The 19,615-nt window shown below is 31.7% G+C and overlaps 2 protein-coding genes across 2 annotated transcripts; both read right to left on the minus strand.

Moving 5' to 3' along the window:
* Positions 1–7,266: 7,266 nt before the first annotated feature.
* On the minus strand, positions 7,267–9,429 carry LOC100256404 (probable E3 ubiquitin-protein ligase RHC2A). The gene has a single exon (XM_002283064.5). The coding sequence runs from the start codon at positions 8,697–8,699 to the stop codon at positions 7,614–7,616; it is 1,086 nt and encodes a 361-aa protein (XP_002283100.1). The 5' UTR covers positions 8,700–9,429; the 3' UTR covers positions 7,267–7,613.
* A 3,622-nt stretch (positions 9,430–13,051) lies between these two features.
* Positions 13,052–15,184, minus strand: LOC100261491 (glycerol-3-phosphate acyltransferase 5). The gene is made up of 2 exons (XM_002283051.5): positions 14,516–15,184; positions 13,052–14,169 (listed from the first exon to the last, which is right to left on the minus strand). Exons 1-2 carry the CDS (start codon positions 15,062–15,064, stop codon positions 13,255–13,257), a joined length of 1,464 nt encoding a protein of 487 aa, XP_002283087.1. The 5' UTR covers positions 15,065–15,184; the 3' UTR covers positions 13,052–13,254.
* Between the last annotated feature and the right edge of the window lie 4,431 nt (positions 15,185–19,615).

Below are 19,615 nucleotides of genomic sequence, written 5' to 3' on the forward strand. Positions count from 1 at the left end.
ACGAGTGTTCATGTCGCTAAGTGAATACCAACTTATTAAGCTCAATTTAAAAGGGGTTAAATTGTAAAATAAATACATAGTGTAATGAAATATTTCCATATTTTGATTCACACCTATAAACTTTTATTAGATTTTGAAATAATAATAATAATTTTTTATATTAAACTCAACTTTTTTACTTTTTATACTCAATTTATTTTTTTTAAAATTAAATAACATCAATTATAAACTAAATATGTAGCACAATGAAATCTTTCATGTTACCAAAAAATAATGATTAATAATATTTTTTTATCATTTATTTTGGCCTTACATTAAAATGACGTGTTGACTTTTTATATTGAACTGATTTTTTTTTTTTTAAATTTAGATTGAAATAAATCAATAATTTTAAATTGTAATAGTTTTAAAATTATAATACTTTTTAAACAATAATATTTTTATTTATTTTTAAAATTATTTTACCCAAATAATAATATGATTAACGAGTATAAAAAAGGTCATTTCACCCCACCATTAATCTCAATTATTCATGCATGAAAACGAAAGATCACGATAGGATACAAAATTTGGCTAAACTTTTCAACAAATTGGCAACACGTTTTGCAACCTTCATCGAGGGGTCGCTGTTACTCGTTGGGGTCAAGTCATTTGGTCCAACCAAATGTCCTCTACCGAGCCACCACCATACATGATTCACCCACATTTAGAAAGGGAACAGCAGATTCTATAAATATATATGGTTTTTCAGTAATCAAATAAATTTCAAACTCATCAATGGTGGTTGGCTGTTGGCTCGTGGCCAAACATTTGGTACTCAGATAACCTTTTTTTTTTTGTTTCAAGTTCTTCATAAATTTAACATGAAGTTTAGTTTTGATTCCCAATTCCTTTGTTTTTGTTTTTTAAAAGTGTTTTTTTTATTTGATTCTGGTGCAACGGGAGAGAGGGTTGAATAAAGAAATGAGAGATGGAGAAATCATAGATTAGAAAAACAAAGGGATTGGGTGTGGACTCACCATCAAGAAGACTGATGGAGAGGGTGACTCGTAGTGATTCACTACACGGCTTTCTTTCTTTCTTTCTTTCTCAATCATTTGTACCAATCAGTTTGATACCATGTTAGTTCAATGGTCAGTGTCAATTTTCCTTTTTCTATAGAATTTAATACTCACTAAGACTTTGACATTTTTTACATCATGGGTCTATTCAGTGAACGCTAACATTGTTGGAAAGGGCACTTGGATTTTAAGATACTGTTTGGTTGCACATGTCATATGTCTATTAGGCTAATACATTATCAGGTTGTTTGGTAAAATTTAATATTTAATATTTAACATCGAGTGCAACAATAAGTATAATTGTGATTCGGGCCGATGACAGTAAAGTAGCTTTGTTGTCTATTTTATTGTGAATTGTAAATTTTTTAATACATCACATTCATGCATTACGATTCATGTGACGATATTGATACTTCTAAAATGTGTTCTATTTGTTCATAGCTTTCATTTGATACCAAATAAAGCAAACCTTGGTTTTCGTCTCCCATGTAATAGTTTGAAATATGATATATGTCACTAAACACGAGTAAATAATATATACATTTTTAAATTTAAGTAGTGATATAAACTTATTTTATTGAATAAATTTAGTCAGTTAACCGATGAAATTAAGTTATCAAATCAACTCTAGGGATGATGCACAACTTGTTTATATCATGATTTGATGTTTGAAATTATTCGGTTTTTCCTATAACCCTTTGATTTTTTTTATTTTATTTTTTGAGTAATTAGGATTAAAGAAAGGTTATAGTTGTCACGGATTTGTTTTAGGAAGTCTTCTCTGATAGGGGAAGGACTGATTGTGATACTCTATTTATTTTAAGCAAATAACCATTAAGTGACCAAGAGCTTATTAATTAGTTGAAATATGACATTATGTTCAAAAAAATGAAAGTGGGTAGGGGTAAATCAGTCTATTAATAAGGTCTTTAGAATTGTAGGTGATGCTTTTAATATTCTGATATCATTTAATACGATATCCAATAAAAATCTTATCTTATAATATTATATTTAATGAAATATATTATATGATATGATATTTAGCTCATATAAAGAATAAAAAACTAAAATAAAAAATATTACATTTAAATGTTTCATTTTTTTGAAAATAAAAAATATATGGCATCATATGTTTGTTATTAAAAATATATAAAAGTTTTTTTTTCATATTTAATATTATTTAAAAATCATTCTATAATTTATAATTTAATGAGTAATTTTGATTTATTTGTTAATTATATTCATGATTAAAATATTTAAAAACTTATAAATAAAAAATATTATATTTTTCTATTATATATATATAAAAGCATTTTGTATTTATTAAATATTATATCAAATAAGATAATTAACTTTCTTTTTCCTTGAAATCTTCCCATTTTTCTTAACTCTTCTTTCTTTGGTACTAAGAATGATAATAACATAGTTTTTTTTTTATACTCGTCCCGTTCCTAATAGGAAAGGTTTGAAATTTAAATAAATGGATTAAAAGTGAGTTTGATTTTTTTTTTAAAACTCAAGACAGGTTTAAGACGAGTTCAAGTATTGTTTTGTCTTACCCTTGCCCCTCTTTGATTATGTATAAAATTAATTTAAGTTAAATTTTATTTTCCTATATATATATATATATATATATATATATATATATATATATATATATATATATATATATATAATAAAAAATTATTTTTTAATAAAATAAGTTATAAAACATTATAATATTTTAATTATTTATAAAATATATTTATTTAATTGTAATTTAAAATTTTTATTTTAAAAAAAATTCAAAAAAATTTAAATATGACACAATAAGATAGGTATGGGGAATTTACATAGCCACTTTGTCCTTTTTAATTTTTTAATGAGATAAAAATAAGAATTATTTTAAATAAATAGGATAAGGTTGTGAAAATGGACAATCCATGTCAAACTCCCATTAATTTGGTACTTTCATTTTAGCGTAAATGTGAAATGAAAGGAAATGTCACATACATATCATACATGGAAACGTTTAGTCAACTTTTTCAATGCCTTTAATAAAAAGCAAAAGAATTAAAGGTTGATATGAATATCAAGAGTGATGACATTATGGATTGAACACGTTTAGACATTTCAAACTTCCTTAAACTTCTATGAATCATAAAACTTCGTACCAAGTCCTGTCTACCCGATTCAAGGTTTCAAAAAAGTAACTGTTATGCTAACTAGTAAAATTAAATTCTGTATCAATGACATTTTATATTTTGTTACTTAATTTCAAAGATATCGACAAAACAAATATCAATGATTGAGTAAATATTAACGATTGAGTCAATGAGCTGAGTCATAGGTGATTATATATTAAAACAATTAATAATGATAATAATAAATATTTTCTTATTACTTTGTTTTGCACTTGCCATATATCATCGTTCAACTACCAAATATCCTTGTCTGTCAATCCATCAGGATATAGATAGATAAAAACCAATGTTTTCAAAATTGGACCGATTATCGAATCAGAAAAATTATCGATTCACGATTCACTGGTCGGACCAGCGGTCGAACCAATGACGTCATTAATATATATTTGATATATTATTAAAATAAAATAAAAAAAATCTATCTAAAATTTGATATTATCTATTATATTTGTTGAATTTTTTCACAATTTTTTACTTGTCAATCAACCCAATATTTTCAATAATTTCAATGTGCAATAAATAAAACAAAAATAAAAAATAAAATATTAAACATATCACTACAATTATAATCAATAATTTTTTTAAAAAAAAATTAAATAAATTAAATATAAAACATCAAAATTAAATTTTAAAAAACTAAAATTGAAAGCTCTTTGGGAAGTTCAAGACTTCTAGTTGTGGGGGGAGAGGGGGAGTTTCTCTAGTGCGCCGGTGGGGGGTGGGGCTTTGTAGGCGGGGAAGTGATGTTGGGTGCTGTCGACAAGACGATGGGATTTGCAATGTTTTGGGGTGGGGTTCCCAACGTCGGGGGTTCTGTCAGCTAGATGATGCTCCAGGCAGCAATGGAGGTATTGTTGCCGATCGGACGACGCTCCAGGCAATAGTGGGGGTACTAGCCACACAGGGAAGGGGAAAGAAAAATGAACTGTTGGGTCCGAAGGGAACCGCTTGGTTCGTCCAGTTTGTCGGTTGAATTATTGGTTCAAACGGTTTGATTTTGGTTCGATCTCTTTCCGATCCAATTGGTTGGATCGGACCGAAACTGTGATCGGTCGACGATCCCATCCGATTTTTAAAACCATGATAAAAACTGTCTGATTACTATTCAACACCGCATGTCAAACATTAAATACAGAAAACATTAAACGTATTAAATGTCACAACTATTACTAAGTATAAACACTAGACTTCAAAGCTTATAAACCATTACGACCCAACAATCATTGGTGTTAAATACGCAATCAATGACATAATAAAAGAATAGAGAAGACATTACTTTTGGGTAGAAGGATAAATACCCATTAATCACTAGAAAGAAAGTACGTTGTCATTTTTTTAGTGATCTCTTATTCAAGTTTTCCTTACCTAATTTAAGCTTTCAAGGGTTGTGTCCGAAAAACCTATCTGGACACTTTTTTACATATGCATCCACCGTATAACTCAATCGGAAGCTAGTCGGATACTCACATTGTTTGTCGTGTACCAACAATGCTTGTGGTGTGTATGAATGATTTGAATCTTATAGAAATTTATAAAGACTCACAAAAATAATCAACTGAGGATAGAAGGAATTTAAAGTAAAACAACTTAGTACTTAGTAGGCAAATATAGAGAAAGGTTTGACTTGGTCCCTTGTTCCATCTACTAAATGATAACTGTCACATATCAACCCAAAAACTTAGATCTAAGTATTGAAAAATAACCAATTGATTAATCATTAAAAATTTAAGTGGGATGATGACATTCAGAGTCGAGCTGTATCCAGAGTTGAGACAGCTAAAAATATTCAACTTGGAGCATATGTTTCTCAAGACATGCCTTTTCCCTGTAATAGAATCCAGTCAAAACCTGGAAAATGGGTTATTAAGTGACTTTTTCCTCCAAACATTAAGTTGAAGGACTAGGAATCAAATAAATTAAAAAAGAAAAAGAAAAAGAAAAAGAGAAGGAAAAAGAAAATCTGGGCATTGATTGGTTGATTACCCATTAGTGGAAATGAAAGACAAAAGATAATAAATTGAAAACACAAACAACACATACTTTGAATTCAAAAATCATTAGTGCACAAAATTGACTACCCTAAAACACCAAGTTCGTTTTGAATGTGTGAGTGCTGGCTCTGTCAGCACTTAAAATGGGTTTTGAATTCTAAGAAAACAGTAAAGCCCACGGGAAACATGGATTCTGATTCTCAGCACAACTCCCAACTTTTTTCAATGTTTGGACATGGGGTTTTGGCTCTTTTTGTTTGTCAGTTGCATCTCAATATGCCAAACAACAAATTATTAAGTAGGGAGATGATCCAAAATCCAAGCATACTGCCCCAAATTCACATCAAAGCCAGCATGAGGGTCCCCTTGTCTCCTCTTCTCCACGTAGGGTCCCAACCCAAATGTTTAAGTTTTAATTCTTTTCTAAACTAGCTCAATAGAGAAAAATCTCCTGATGAGTATTTGATTGATTACTTACTAATGGAGGAGTGCTGTTAAGACATTAATCCATGGTTTTGTAGCAGTACCCAGTCATAAAAGGAAGCACCCATTTCTCATTGTGGTAAAGAAAGCCGTCTAAGGTTTGGGTGGAATTTGAAGGATGTCAAAGGCCCATCCCATCATTGTACAAAGGAAGAGGTCCAAAGGTTCGGCAGTATCGAATTTGTTTTTTATTTTATTTAACTTGACTGCTCAGGAGAAAAGAAAACGAAATTTCCCACCATCCAAACAACCCCCATTTCAAGATATTTTCAAATCAAAACTCTGCAGTGTGAACATTAAAGAAGCAAGCCGCTGTTTGATGAGTTTGTTTGTTTATTAGAAAAAACATCAACTTAAAAATCAGATTGATTATACCATTTAACCATTTTTACTTTATGATACTTGGCATAGGGATATGAACAGAACCAAATGGAAAAGGGTTCCTTTCCCTGTCCCATTCCTGATTTTAGAGTAGACGGGACGCAGAAGGGGAATCTTATCACTATTCCTCTTGTAAATTTATTCCCTTTCCTTGTCTCGTTTCTCATTGTAGTAGACCTTTTTCCTACGTCATTCCTCATTTTAGAGGAGACTAGACGGGGAGTCTCATAACCCAAGTACCCAGGGACAGACCCCTTTCAAATTTAAATTAATAATTGGAGTTACACGAAATGCCAGGCAGTGAAGGCGACAGGTTTAATTTGAAAGGTATTCTATTTGGGCAACAATGCTGAACCATACGCTGAGTCTTTCCCTGGCAAACAAACAGCAGCAGGGCTAGAAGTATCCTAAAGTCTGTAGTCTTGGTCTCACCTCTTAAAAAGAATTGCCATAGTTGAACGTAAACGACCCGATTGTTTGTGTCCTTTCCCCAAGGAAGACTAGCTAAATAAAAATCCTTCCCTCCTAGCCACAAGGAAGAATTGGGTTAAATTCTTTTTGGGTATTTTTGCCATCCCCAACTCGGCTGCTGCTAGTTAATCCAGGATAGCATCTAAATTGAGCTGAAAACCAAATTCACACACCATCATAAAGACATTGTTCCATGAATTCATAACCAGCACAATGGTGTTGATCTGATCATCCCTTGATTTTGATTATTGATGGAGAATTTCAAAATTCTTGCAGTCCATATGATGCACTTCCACCAAGCCAGTTTCTACTCCAATTCTTTCAACCATTTGTAGCTGACAATGAAAACAAAGAATATGAGTTTTTCTTACCCTTTTGAAAAGGCAAGAGACGCCTCATCCTCCTAGGTTGCTGCTCAACCATATCCAACAGAAGCAATTCCCCTTTGGACTAGATGCCATACCTGTTAATCACCCTACAATTAATCTTTTTCATGGTATAAGATATAAATATTGATGGAGACACAGAAGACCCAAACTCTCATTCGAAACAAAAACATATCTACCTAAGACAATTTGCACTTCATTTTGTGATTATGGCTGTTGCAGTTGAAGCCTATGACAAAGTAATGCTTTGGAAACTAACACACACCCACCAACAAGATAAGCTTAAATATGTCAGAATTGAGAAGCAAACTTCTGTAGAATCATTATTATATATAGATATTTTATAAATTTCTGAAAAAAAAATGACTGAACTTGAAGACAACAGACTGGAGCTAAAACTGCTAATTGGAAATGATGAAAGAAAGGAGTGCAGGTAGTTTAATTCAATCCATGAAACTAGAGAAGGTATTCTGGTACATGAGGGTTGTGTATACTATCCAGAATCCAACTCCAAATTCATAGTTGGGTTTTTTTTCTTCTTTTTCTTCAGACCCTACCCTTCATTTCATGGCTTTCTATATGTACAGCACAATGACCCAATAACCATGTCTTCAATCTCTGAATACTGAAGGAAAAAGATTTGCGTTCCTTCCAACATCACCATCTCCTAATTCCACTGTTAACTTCAAGGGCCCACGCTCTACGATTCCGTGAAGATGAACCCAAAGTTAACAAGGAACTACTGCTCCTACGTCTACTTCCAGATTCTGAGCTCGAACTAGAAGAGGACGATCCATGCCCCCCAAAGCAAGCCAACAGATTCCGAAACATCCGTCCCAATCCGCCCCTCTCTTGATTCCTATTCGTTCGCGACGTCCACGAAATTCTTCTCGGAGCACCGCCATTGTTAAACCCACCGTCCATTTCTGTATAAACTACCGGAAGCTCTCGCTCGCCGCCTCTTCTGCCTCCCGAAAACCTCCCTACAGCAAACCCACCACCCGGAAGCCTCCATATCGTCAAACCCACGGTTTCCTCGGGGGTTTGCTCGTTGGATTCCGGCGAGTTTCGCTCTTCGGAGGGCAATTCGTGTCGGCAAACGGGACAAGAGTTGCGGAGGGAGAGCCATGGTAGGATGCAATCGGAGTGATATATGTGCTTACAAGGCATTTCGCGAGCTTCGGCGCCCAATTCGAAGGGTTCTTTGCATACAGCACAGTGATGTTCTGTGTTTACATGAGCATCCGCGATCTCAATTGTGGGCATCGCCTCAATCGCCGCCTTCGACGCCGGAGGTTGCTCGTACCGCCCAATTCCGTTGATTTCCATCTGCGAAAGCTGTTCGAGAAGCCGGTCAAAACCCGATCCCAGCAAAAACTCCGACACACTGGCCGGCAACGGCCTAAGCCCCGAACCGCCACCGTCGTCGTAGTAAAGATCAAACGCACCTCTATCTCCACCCTCGCCGCCACCCTCATCAGCTGTTCCCCTCATAACGATGACCGGATTGAACGGCGACCGGTCACCACGGCCCCTCCGGATGCGCCGGACCGCCGAATGGGAATTCTGAGCCGAATTGGGCCGATTCTCAATCATGTACATCGCAGCCGCAGGAAACCTGTGGGGGCGCCGAGGCTGTTCCTCGATCTCCTCCAGAAAACCCCCATCGCAATCGGGACAGACGATTGCATCGTGACTCCAAACCCTAACGAACCGATTGCAACTATAGCACCAATACGACATCGTATAGAGATGTCAGCCGGTTAGAAACACCGTAGAATTGAATTGAACGAAGAAATTTGACGCAAATCAGAGAGACAAAAAAGAGAACGCTTCGGGCAGATATAAAAGAAATAATGTTTGGATGGGAAGAAAATGCGAGAAAAGCATTATAAAGGTAGCGTGAGAGGTCGCAACGCAAAGCGCGTCGTTTGTTAGCGTGTCAACTACGCTTAGCTCGTTTTACACGTGTCATACTCCCATTGGCCCCCTCCCTACGCATTCAGTACAGATTATGTATATACGTAGAAATTACTGAAAATCTTTTCTCTTTTTATTAAAATCCCTCTAGAAAATATTATTCTACATTTCTACCCATATTCTATATCTAAAATTTTTCATATCATCCATGTGTTCACATTGGATGCCAAAAAGCGAATAAGGATTCCTCCATTCCAAAGTTGACCGCACGTGAAAAAGCTCAGAACAATCAGACATGCACACGCTTGGAAACTTTCCCATCCTATTTAATTTAACTTCACCCCCAAACACGCCCTTTTGGTTGTTTCCCATCATCTTCTTCCTCTTCCTCTCCCCTCTTCTTTTCTAGGCAATTTCCTTGCTCTTTTCTCTCTCTTTCCCTCCTCCCTGTACCTTGTACTCATAAAAAGCTCATCTCTTTATCCTACTCAGTCTGTCCTCAACAGATGATGAGTGTAAGCTTACTTTGCATGCAAGCTTCTTGAGGAATGGGGCATGGCGACTTCCTCTCAAAGTCATTTTCTTAATATATATTTTATCTGTGACCCACAGATTTTTTAAATTTATGATTTAGTAATGAATGTTTTACTAGGAAGAAGAGAAAAAGGAGGATGTGGTACCGCCCTAACCACCAAGGCTTTGTTTGGCTGAAAATTGCAATGAGGGGACAAAGCAATCTCTATAATATCAAATCTGTTTGTTTGGAGGGAAAGAAATTGGAGATGGGTTTCCCCTAAAAGCAAATAAAAAACAAAAACAAGGATAAAAACAATTTCCAACCATTGATCCAAAAACCAAGGAAAGTTGATGGCGTGGGACAGGCCAATCTAAAATGTTTGTTTGGGGAAACAATATAATAATTTTGGAGGAAGCACAAAATAATTGATGACAACTCAACATTCCACATGATGACATGTCTTCAAACACATGGCAGGCGTTAAGTGTGTATGGGCTATGGAGGAGGGTTATCTGTCACAAATCTCCTCCATTAAAGTGAGTTGACTATGCATGATCTCCTGGAATTGTATATGATTAGGATGATCTCAGTCTGACTGGGCAGCTTCATCTAGATGCTATTTTATCAAGATTTTGATTCTTCACCTTGGAGGTAATATTCTGGGATCATCGGATATTTAATGTATCATGAGAACTAATGGGTGTCTTTTGGGCATTATTATTATTATTATTATTTGCACTCTAATTGGCGATTTTGCTTTAGGGGAATCCACACAAAATGGTTATTTATTTGAGCATTAAAATAAAAGAGATTGTTTTTTGAATTTTGAATGAAAATAATTTATTTTTAAAAAATCCACAAATTAAATTTATTAACAAAATAATTTTCAAATTAGCGATTTTCATTGACTTGGAAAGTTACAAAACTATAATTGGTAACTATGATTTTATGTTTTTTTAAATAATCAAAATCATAATCACTAATTAAGATTTTAAATTTAAGCTTAAATCATAGTTAATAACTATGATTTTAAAGATAAGTTGAAAACTATAATCACTAATTACAATTTTATGTTTAAAAAAATTCAAAAATAAAATTACTAACTATGTTTTTGTGACAAAAAAAAAAAATCTCATGTCATGTGGATGTTACATAACTGAGAAATGTGGATGTTAGCATAAACGAGTAACATTAATTTGAAAATTATTTTGGTAAGGAATCTACTTTATTGAATTTTTTTAAATGAATTATTTCTAGTCTAAACTCTTCCTTTTTTTTAAGTGTCTTTTTAATAATATTTGATAACATTTTTTTTGCTTTGTTTTGTTTTATTTTTCCTATTTATATTACCCATCCTTTTGGTTATTTGAATAATCTACCCTTGTTGCTCATTATTTGAAATTTAGGGCATATTAAAAATCAATTCTTTGAAACCCTTTTTTTTAATAGAAAATAGTTTTCTAACCTAGTGAAAAATGATTAATTTGATTGAGTAAAACACCCAAAGAGAGAGAGGGTGAATTGGGTATTAAAAAGCTTTTAAAAAAACAATAGAAAAATAAAAAGTAAGAAAATAAATTAAAGAAATTGAAAGAAAAAGGTACAAATTCATTCATAATGTTTGGATCGTGTATGTCCACTTTTCTCAAACTGTTAGTCAAATGAGAGTTCTATTATCACTAAAACTTTTAAAATTAAAGTCTTCAGATTTCTTATGCTTTGAATTTATAAGTTTCAATAGACCTTTATAATCTCTTCAAGTTTAAAATCAACTCGAAATTTATTCTCTCACGATGAGTTAATAACAAATGGATTTAATGCTACCAATCCTAGAACTAGTTTAGCTCATAATACAATAAAAGTTAGATTGAATTTGAAGGCGAACTAAAAGAATTTGCAAATGAAAAATCAATACACTTGGAAGAAGAGTTTTGAACGAGTAAAAAGAATATTTTTCCAATTAAATGTAGTTGTTCTTATTCAATTTATAGGTTTTTAGCTTGGTAACCCAAAAAGCCACAAATAACTTTGGACTAGTCAAGGACCAATTTGACCAATTCACTAACCATTAAGCATTAATTGGTCTACAAGTAACCATTGGGGTTTTTGAATTCAACTAAAGGTACAATAGATCCTTGATTGGTCAAGGCTATGCCTTAACCAATTGCACCATAACTATTGGAAGAGAAAAAAAAGTTTAGGACACCCTCAATCGATTGAATTGATTCCTAATTAGTTTGACCACTTTGGTTATACTAAAAAGTGCTTAAAATAGTTTGATTTGAGATTTGGAACTTCTAATAACTTGTGTACACCTTACAACATTTTACAAACTTTTAGAAAGAATTTAGTTCTAGGTTTTGAATATAAAACAAAATTCATCTATTTCCTTGATTAATAAATGGTTTGAAACTCAAGAAAAAATGAAAATAGACTTTTAAATGCATGAATATACAATTTGGACCTAAGCACAACAAGTATTATCTTACAAGTTGTCGTAGGTCATTTCAAGTCTTTAGTGACTCCAAGACTTCCATGGCGTAACTTTCTTTCGTGGTTGTTTCAATTTTTTTTAGATTTAATTAAACTTGAAAAATTAATTTGATTTAAGTTATTGGTAAACTTAACTTTGCTTTGTAATTATCAAAACTTGATTAAAATAACATTTGAGCTAACATAAAAATGAGAGAAACAATTTTTTGAAAAATTGTTCAAATTAATCTAAGAATATATTATTTTTTTAGAATAGATTTAAGATAATTTTAGTTTTTTTTTTTTTTGGAGTATTCTAAGTAATAACTAAAAATATAAAAAATATTTTGAGAACTTTTATATTGTATATAAACATACAATACTTTTCATAGAGATTAAGTTTTTTCTTTTAAAAAAATTGTTTTTCATATTTGAATTCTTGAACAAAAAAAAAAATTCTTTAAAAACAATTGAAAATTCTCAAAAACTATTTTTGAAGGATCATGTTGGAAAACATTACCAAAAAGAGCGTTAGAATTTTTGTGCAGGGGCACGAGTCCATATTGGATAAGGCTTCAGGATATACGATCATGTGGTTGGGCCTGATGGGTTGTAGGTAACCAGAACCAAGCCCTCTAATTGGACGTGGGCTGATTTGAAGGCCTAATCCCACATCCCAATGACCATGAGATTAGACTACAACTCATCATATTGGAAGCAGGCTTGTTGCCAATCCAAGCTCAACCCGAGATAACAAAGTCTCCACACCCATTTGTGTTTGTTAGTAATTCTATGCAACATTTCTTTTTTTTCTAATTTTTGAAAAATTTTAACTTTCAAATATTAAAAATATTAAAAACGTTTCCTAAAATCATTATTAAACGTAAACTCAATTTAATCCAATTTCTAACCAAGATGTTAAAATTAACAGAGTCTCAACCTCAATTCAATTCCATCAAAATTCAAAGTCAACTTAACGTATCTCTTCAACGGATCATTTGATGTTAATATTTTCAAAAGTATTATATTTTAATAAATATTTAAAAAATAATAATATTTTTGTCAAAAATTCCCTTTGGGCCTGGTCCCCTAGGATTGGAAATTGACTGGGCCTAACTGAGCCTTTTTTTTTTTTTCAGAAATTCCATGAAAAAAAGGCATATGAAAAAAGAACAATGAATTAATATATGGGTCAAATTAACATATATATTATCATTAATATATATCTTATAATAAAATTATTCTCACTCAAATTATTCAACAATTTCAAAAAAAAAAAAAAAAGTCGAAAGAAAAATAAATGAATACAAGTCCCACCCATATACAAAAACCTGAGTGAAATACATGATCCGTCATGGCAAATAACAACATAAATCTTACCTTTTTTTTTCAGTGAATAAAAGGCTTAAAGTTGGTGACCACCTTCTTCATCTGATCAAGAAATGAAATGTATGATACTATTCCATCGTTCCCTGCAAGAACCCTATACTTGTCCTTCCTAGTAAAGTTGGTGCATTCAAACCCTAGCGTAGCTGCTAAGATCCTCTGCACATAATTCGCCACATCATGTGGACTTTTCCCTGCTGAGCATGTAGCTTCCACTGGTAACTGGTTCAAGAAGGTCACTTCGTAGATGGGTCGAGGGTTCATGAAGAAGAAGATAGGGTCCAAACCCTTCCAGCCCCTTGCTGTGGTTGCATGAAAAAACCCCACCCTGTAATTCATGGCAACCGGCACGATCCTGTCGGTTAATTCAGCGAAAAGTGCGCTGAATCTCAAAAGAAAGGGTTCTCGGCAGGTTGTTCCCTCAGGACATACTGCTAAATCCCCTTTTGCCAACTCTCTTTTGATCTTCTCGGCGTCCACATGTCTAATTCTAGTTAACCGGACGGTGGGAATAGGCGATAGGATCTCCGATAACCTGGAAATGGAGTATGTTACCGCCGGAATGCTACGCTGGAGGACAGTGGACAAGACAACAGGGTCCATTAGGGTTCGGTGAGTGCAGACGAAGAGCACACCAGAGTCGGAGCCAGAGGCTGGCGGCGGTGGTTTTCCTTTCACAATGATCTTGCCGCCGAGTAGTCGAGACATGTAGGGAATGAGCCACATCGGTAACAACATGCCCATGGCAATGCGAGTTATTGCAATCAAGATGCCAAAAGGAATCCAGAAGATGATCAGGAGTGCTGTAGAGGGTAACGGGCGCTTTACGAGGCGGCCGTCATGGAAGATCACAGGAAGGGGGCGGAGGAGCTGGCGGTCACGGTCTTGATTAGTCATGAATGGGGGATGAGATTGTTCCTGCACACAAGCCATGGTTTTCGTAATGGTTGGCATTAACGTATGCATGTGGTGCAACTACTGCAATGAATAGTGTAAAAAGTGGACTCAAAGAATTTGGCTGATTAGGGCAACAACTCCACGTCACCTTGCTCATAATTTCTAAGCATACCAACCTAAGAAATGATTTAAACACATTGAAGAGAATTAATTTGATACCAAAATCTTGCTTCTTTGCTAAGAATACCCAAATCAATTCTGAACTCAAATCAGAAAGCTCTTTTTTCTGTTAAGTTTTAGAACAATTGTAGTATCAATTCAATCCTTTTCATGATTTCTTATAGGGAAAGAGTATTAAAATGTTTACCCTGCATAAAGATAAAAATGATGAACCAGATGGGATCCTTCCTAGCCCCATGTCTGGTTGGTTATCCTCAAACAGCATGCTAACACGATCAGCAATGGAGCCAGCTTCATTCCTAGTGAAACCAGTGGCGAACCCGAACCGGTTCACGACAAGTTCGCTCCCGATAACCTCATCAGCTCGCAGATGCTCCTTCAGGAACCTCTCCACCATAACCCTAGGAGTCTTGGTCACCACAACTCTTCTATCATAAGAGCTAAAGACCTTCCAAGCCTCCATATCAAGATCATCCATGTAAAACTTAGGCAAAACCGCTCTCGCCACCGATTCGATCTCTGATTCATGAACCCCAGCAAAGGCTACAAAGATGGCCAGCCTGAGTCCAGCATCCCCCATCCCAAACATGTCCAACAACCGAATAATCGGCCATAGGATGAGCAACAAAGCAAACCGAACTAACCCTGAAGCCTCAAATGCCACTAACATGAAGTAGGAGAAGGGGTCAGGGTCCTTGACAAGGGTCCCTTCGAGCTCAGAAACAACAGACTCCATTAGGGTATTATTGCAGTTGCTGATTTCAAAATGTTTGGGTGTAGCTTGAGGATGACAAGGGTTATAAGGTTACTGGGATTAGGGTTTTGATTGACTGGGCTCTAATGTGGGAATGAGGCCGTTTATCAGTTTACAACTACCCCTTTTATAAAATTTTTACACTCTTTTTCTTAGGGTGGATATATCTACATGAATAGAAGGATTATACGCCACGTTACCATACAAAGATTGATTACGTAACTCCAACAACTTTGTCTAATTGTTAGATCCATGTGTCCAGCTAAAAGTTCGTCTAATACCATGAGCCATGTATGTATGTCATTTTATAAGATGAGATAACCTTCTATCTATGGCAGTAAATTGGTGGCATATCCAAATTTCGTTTATGAAATTGATTGGAATGTATAGATTTTGATACTTTATAAAAAAGTAATCATTTATTTAGAAGTTGAAACTAGTTTATATATGCCCGAGATTGAGGGGTGGTATGAACAATGATCAAAAGGTCATGTTTGAAATATTAGCTTTCATAGAGTCAAAAGTTTTTTCATTTGTTTAAGACTACGTTTAGTTTTTGGAAAATTTAAGGAAAAAAACGAGGAAAAGAAAAGTATATGAAAAATAAATAAATAATAAATTTAACGTTAATAAATTATTTTTATATATTACTTCAAACTCATTTTTACTTATTTAACTTGTCTATGTAAAAATTAAATAATTTAAAAAATATAAGTTTCTTAATATTTTTAATTATATTTGACTTTTTTAATTATTTTTCATAATAGAATTAAATATAAGAAAATTATTTTTTTTAACATTTTTTTTTTCTTAATACTTTATAAAAATCAAACATAGCATAAGTATTTAAATATTTGAAAAAATAAAAATAAAAACCCTCTAAAAAGTATTCAAATTTTTATACTCCACAAGCTCAAAGTTAATACATAAGTAGTCAAAAGTAATAGTATTTTTTTTTTTTATAAAAAATAAATAAAATCCTAATTATTTTTAGGTAATTATATTAAATTGTACTCTAATTTAGAGATAGTACCTAAATAGTCAAAAGTAAAACTATTGTTAACTAAAAATTGTGCAAAATCCTAATTACTTTTAGATAAATATATTAAATTTAAATTTCATAAAATTTGATTCACATTTTCTATTTTTTAATTTGTATCAAAACACATTTTTTCGTATATTCAAAAGAAAATTTTATACTTATTTGATTAATTTTATTATAAAAGCTTATGATATAAATAAAAAAATTTATATAAAAGATGGAAAAATATTATGTCTTACAAAAAATCTAGTTTAATTGATATTTGTAAAACTTTTATAATATTAATATCATGCCTTTAAAATTTCTAACTGAAGTCATGAATAAAAAACTTTGCCTTAACCTAATACGTTTCTATAAAATTGCATGTTCATGAATCTATAGTCTTTTTTAATTACCCAACTTGTTAAATTCATGTTCATGAATCTATAGTCTTTTATTTTTATCTATTATATTAAAATTAAATAATTTTAATATATATAAGTTTTGAATTAATTTTAATTATATTTAATTTTCTTTCATTTTTTTTTATAGTAAAAGAAAATCATTTTTCTTAACAACTTTTTTATTTTTCTTTTCTTAGCACTTTTCGAGAACTTGGCTTAATTATTCAATGATCGGAATGAGTGAGACCATGACCCTATTTCCATATTATAATTACCTAACGTTTTTGTTGTTATCACTTAGGTTTAGCCCACTCATTTTAGGTGGATATATATTGTCACTTATTAAGTCACTGACATGGAAATCTCGAAACAAAGATAGAGACTAATCACAATCAATGATGCCATCCATCATGAATACCTTGGCAAATTAATTAATTTAGGTGCTATAAAATCTCCTAGGGTTACAAATATAAATTTATATATTAATGTCATTAAAGTTTTTTGCATGCTCATGAATATATTAAAAAGTAATTTGGAAAACCTCATCATTTTCCAAAATCATTAATACAAATTCAAATCCTTGAATTCCAAATCTACAAGCAAAAGCATTTCCCATTGATAAGGATGACAATGTTATTTAGATCAACCTTTGTCCTGAAAAGAAACAAAAACTTAAATGGGGCAACATAGGAAAATTTTCATATCTGTCATGCCCCGCATCGTTTTCCTTCTAATTTTCTAATTATATTAAAAATAAATATAATTTATAAATAAATAAATATTATAAATTTTATGTATAACTTTATCTATTTTGTATATGTTAAAAAATGAAAAAAAAATGAAAAAATAAATTAATTTTTTATTTAATTATATATATAATTGTAAGCGGTGAGCTTGGATTGAAGTAATGCCCAAACCCGGATTTTTAAAAGAATTAATTGATTCATCCTAAATTTATAAATCCAACTCCTTCAAATTTTTTACTTCAAAAATAGTTCATTTTAAATAAGAGCATTTTAATTAAAAAAAATACGAAAAAAATTGAAGGATTAAATTTCCAAATTTGAGTTTTCAATAATTTTTTTATCAAATAACAATTAAGAAAAAAAAAATGAAAATCATCCTAATGGGAGCAGACAAATACTCGAAAATACCTGCCCTATCATCATCCCTACCCATCAATACCCCATGCATGGGATTCATCACGTTGCAAATAGGACCATGGGTTAGATTAAAAAAGTTGCAATTAAGCTATGATTTGCCAGAAGGGGGAAACTTGCCCATAAAATTCAAGGTAGGTTAGAAATTTACTTAGCTGCCAAAATGGCTTACACATTATATATTCAATCTCCAAGCTGTGAAGGGAAGCTTGCAGCAGGAATTCAAAGTAGGTTTGAAATCTTTCTGCCTTGTGCATAGTTGCTCAACCCCTTTGGTGAGAGCATTTTATGGCTTGAAGTTTTGTTCTGTCAGTTAGGTAAAGTTTGGTTTGAAGTGGAAAAATAGAACCCATCTTCAAGTATATTCTTCATATATACTTCTCAATTTCAAATACGTCACTAAAGAATAAGAAGATTCTTATGCCCTGTTTGGGGTACATGTGCCGGCTTCCCAAGGCCCATTGGGCTTTAGTGCATGTACATTTAAAGCCCAATATGAAGCAGGTTGAGGCCTTCAATTTTCTTCTGGCCCAAGCCAATTATAGATTTCTAAACTAGAAAGATTTGAAATGATTGCTTTTGAAATAAGGTTGAATGATTTTCAAAGAAGAAAATATTGGACAGTTATTAAGTCCTAAAAAATTATAGATATTGATACAAATTTCCAGGTATCTCTTGGTTTAAAATGTATGCAACATAAGATTATCCATTCTTGGTTCTTATATATGGTTAAGTAAAAATTTTATAATATGTCAAATGTAATAAGAATAATAACTTCAATCTCTTAAAAGAAATGATTTAGCCATGTTGTTTTTTTTTTTTTTTAAATTTTATTAAGAGAATTTATAAGTTATAACTTAAAAAGTATCTTAAAATCAAGAATATATATATATATATATTGTATAAGTTCTATTTTGACTTATATAAGAAATTATTTCATATTTCAACAAAACATTTATAGTATTAATATTGATCTTTTAAATATTTTGGATTTGTTTGGTAATGATTTATCGAAAATAATTTTGAAAAATAGTTTTTGAGAACAATTTTTGAAAATTATTTTATAATTTTTATAGATCAAAAGTTTACTTGAAAATCTTATATGTTTTAAACCATTTTTTAATATTTTTAAAAATAATTTTTATATATAGTGTTTTATTTTTAGTTATTCTACATATTTGTATAATTATTTCTTAAAACAATTATCAGAAAATAAATGAAAACAACAAAAATAAAATAAAATATATTTTCTAAAAATACATAGTTTTTTATTTTTAAGAATAAAAATTAAAAAATAATTTTTGATTAAAAAACAAAAAAAAAACCCTTCTTAAAAATAGTTCAAAACAAACATATAAGACAAAAGGTTATTTAAAATCAACTCTTATTATTGTAAGTCTAAAACTCACATGGTAAAACCAAAGCAAAAAAAAAAGTCTCATGTTTACGATAAGACTGATTTATAAAATTAATATTAAATACATTCTTAAAGTGCATTTATTAGTATTTTTATTTAAGTGTTTTTAATGGAAGTGTTTTTTTTAAAGTAATTTTAAAATAATTATTTATAAAATATTTTTTCAAAAAATACAAGTGAGTTTTCAAATTTTAAAAAGTATTTCCTAAATTTTATCAAATTTTTTTTTTTAAATTAAAAACAATTCGTCAAACTGATGTCTTATGTATTCCTCCTTTTTTTCTTTTTTTTTTTTTTCTTTTTTTTTTTTGTATTTTAATGTTGCTCACTTCATTATGTACCACAACATTAAAAGCAATGAAAACAGAAAAGGGAAAAACAAAAACAAAAGGAAAACAATCAAAATAAGTACGTTGCAAGCAGTGAGGAACCTATGTTGTGTTAAATTTGAAAGATATCCGGGGAAAAGAAAATATTAAATAGACAGAAAAGCTAAGAGGAGAAAAATAAAATAAAATAAAAATAGATTTA

This window comes from Vitis vinifera, chromosome 13, assembly GCF_030704535.1.
Source record: "Vitis vinifera cultivar Pinot Noir 40024 chromosome 13, ASM3070453v1".
NCBI lineage: Eukaryota > Viridiplantae > Streptophyta > Magnoliopsida > Vitales > Vitaceae > Vitis > Vitis vinifera.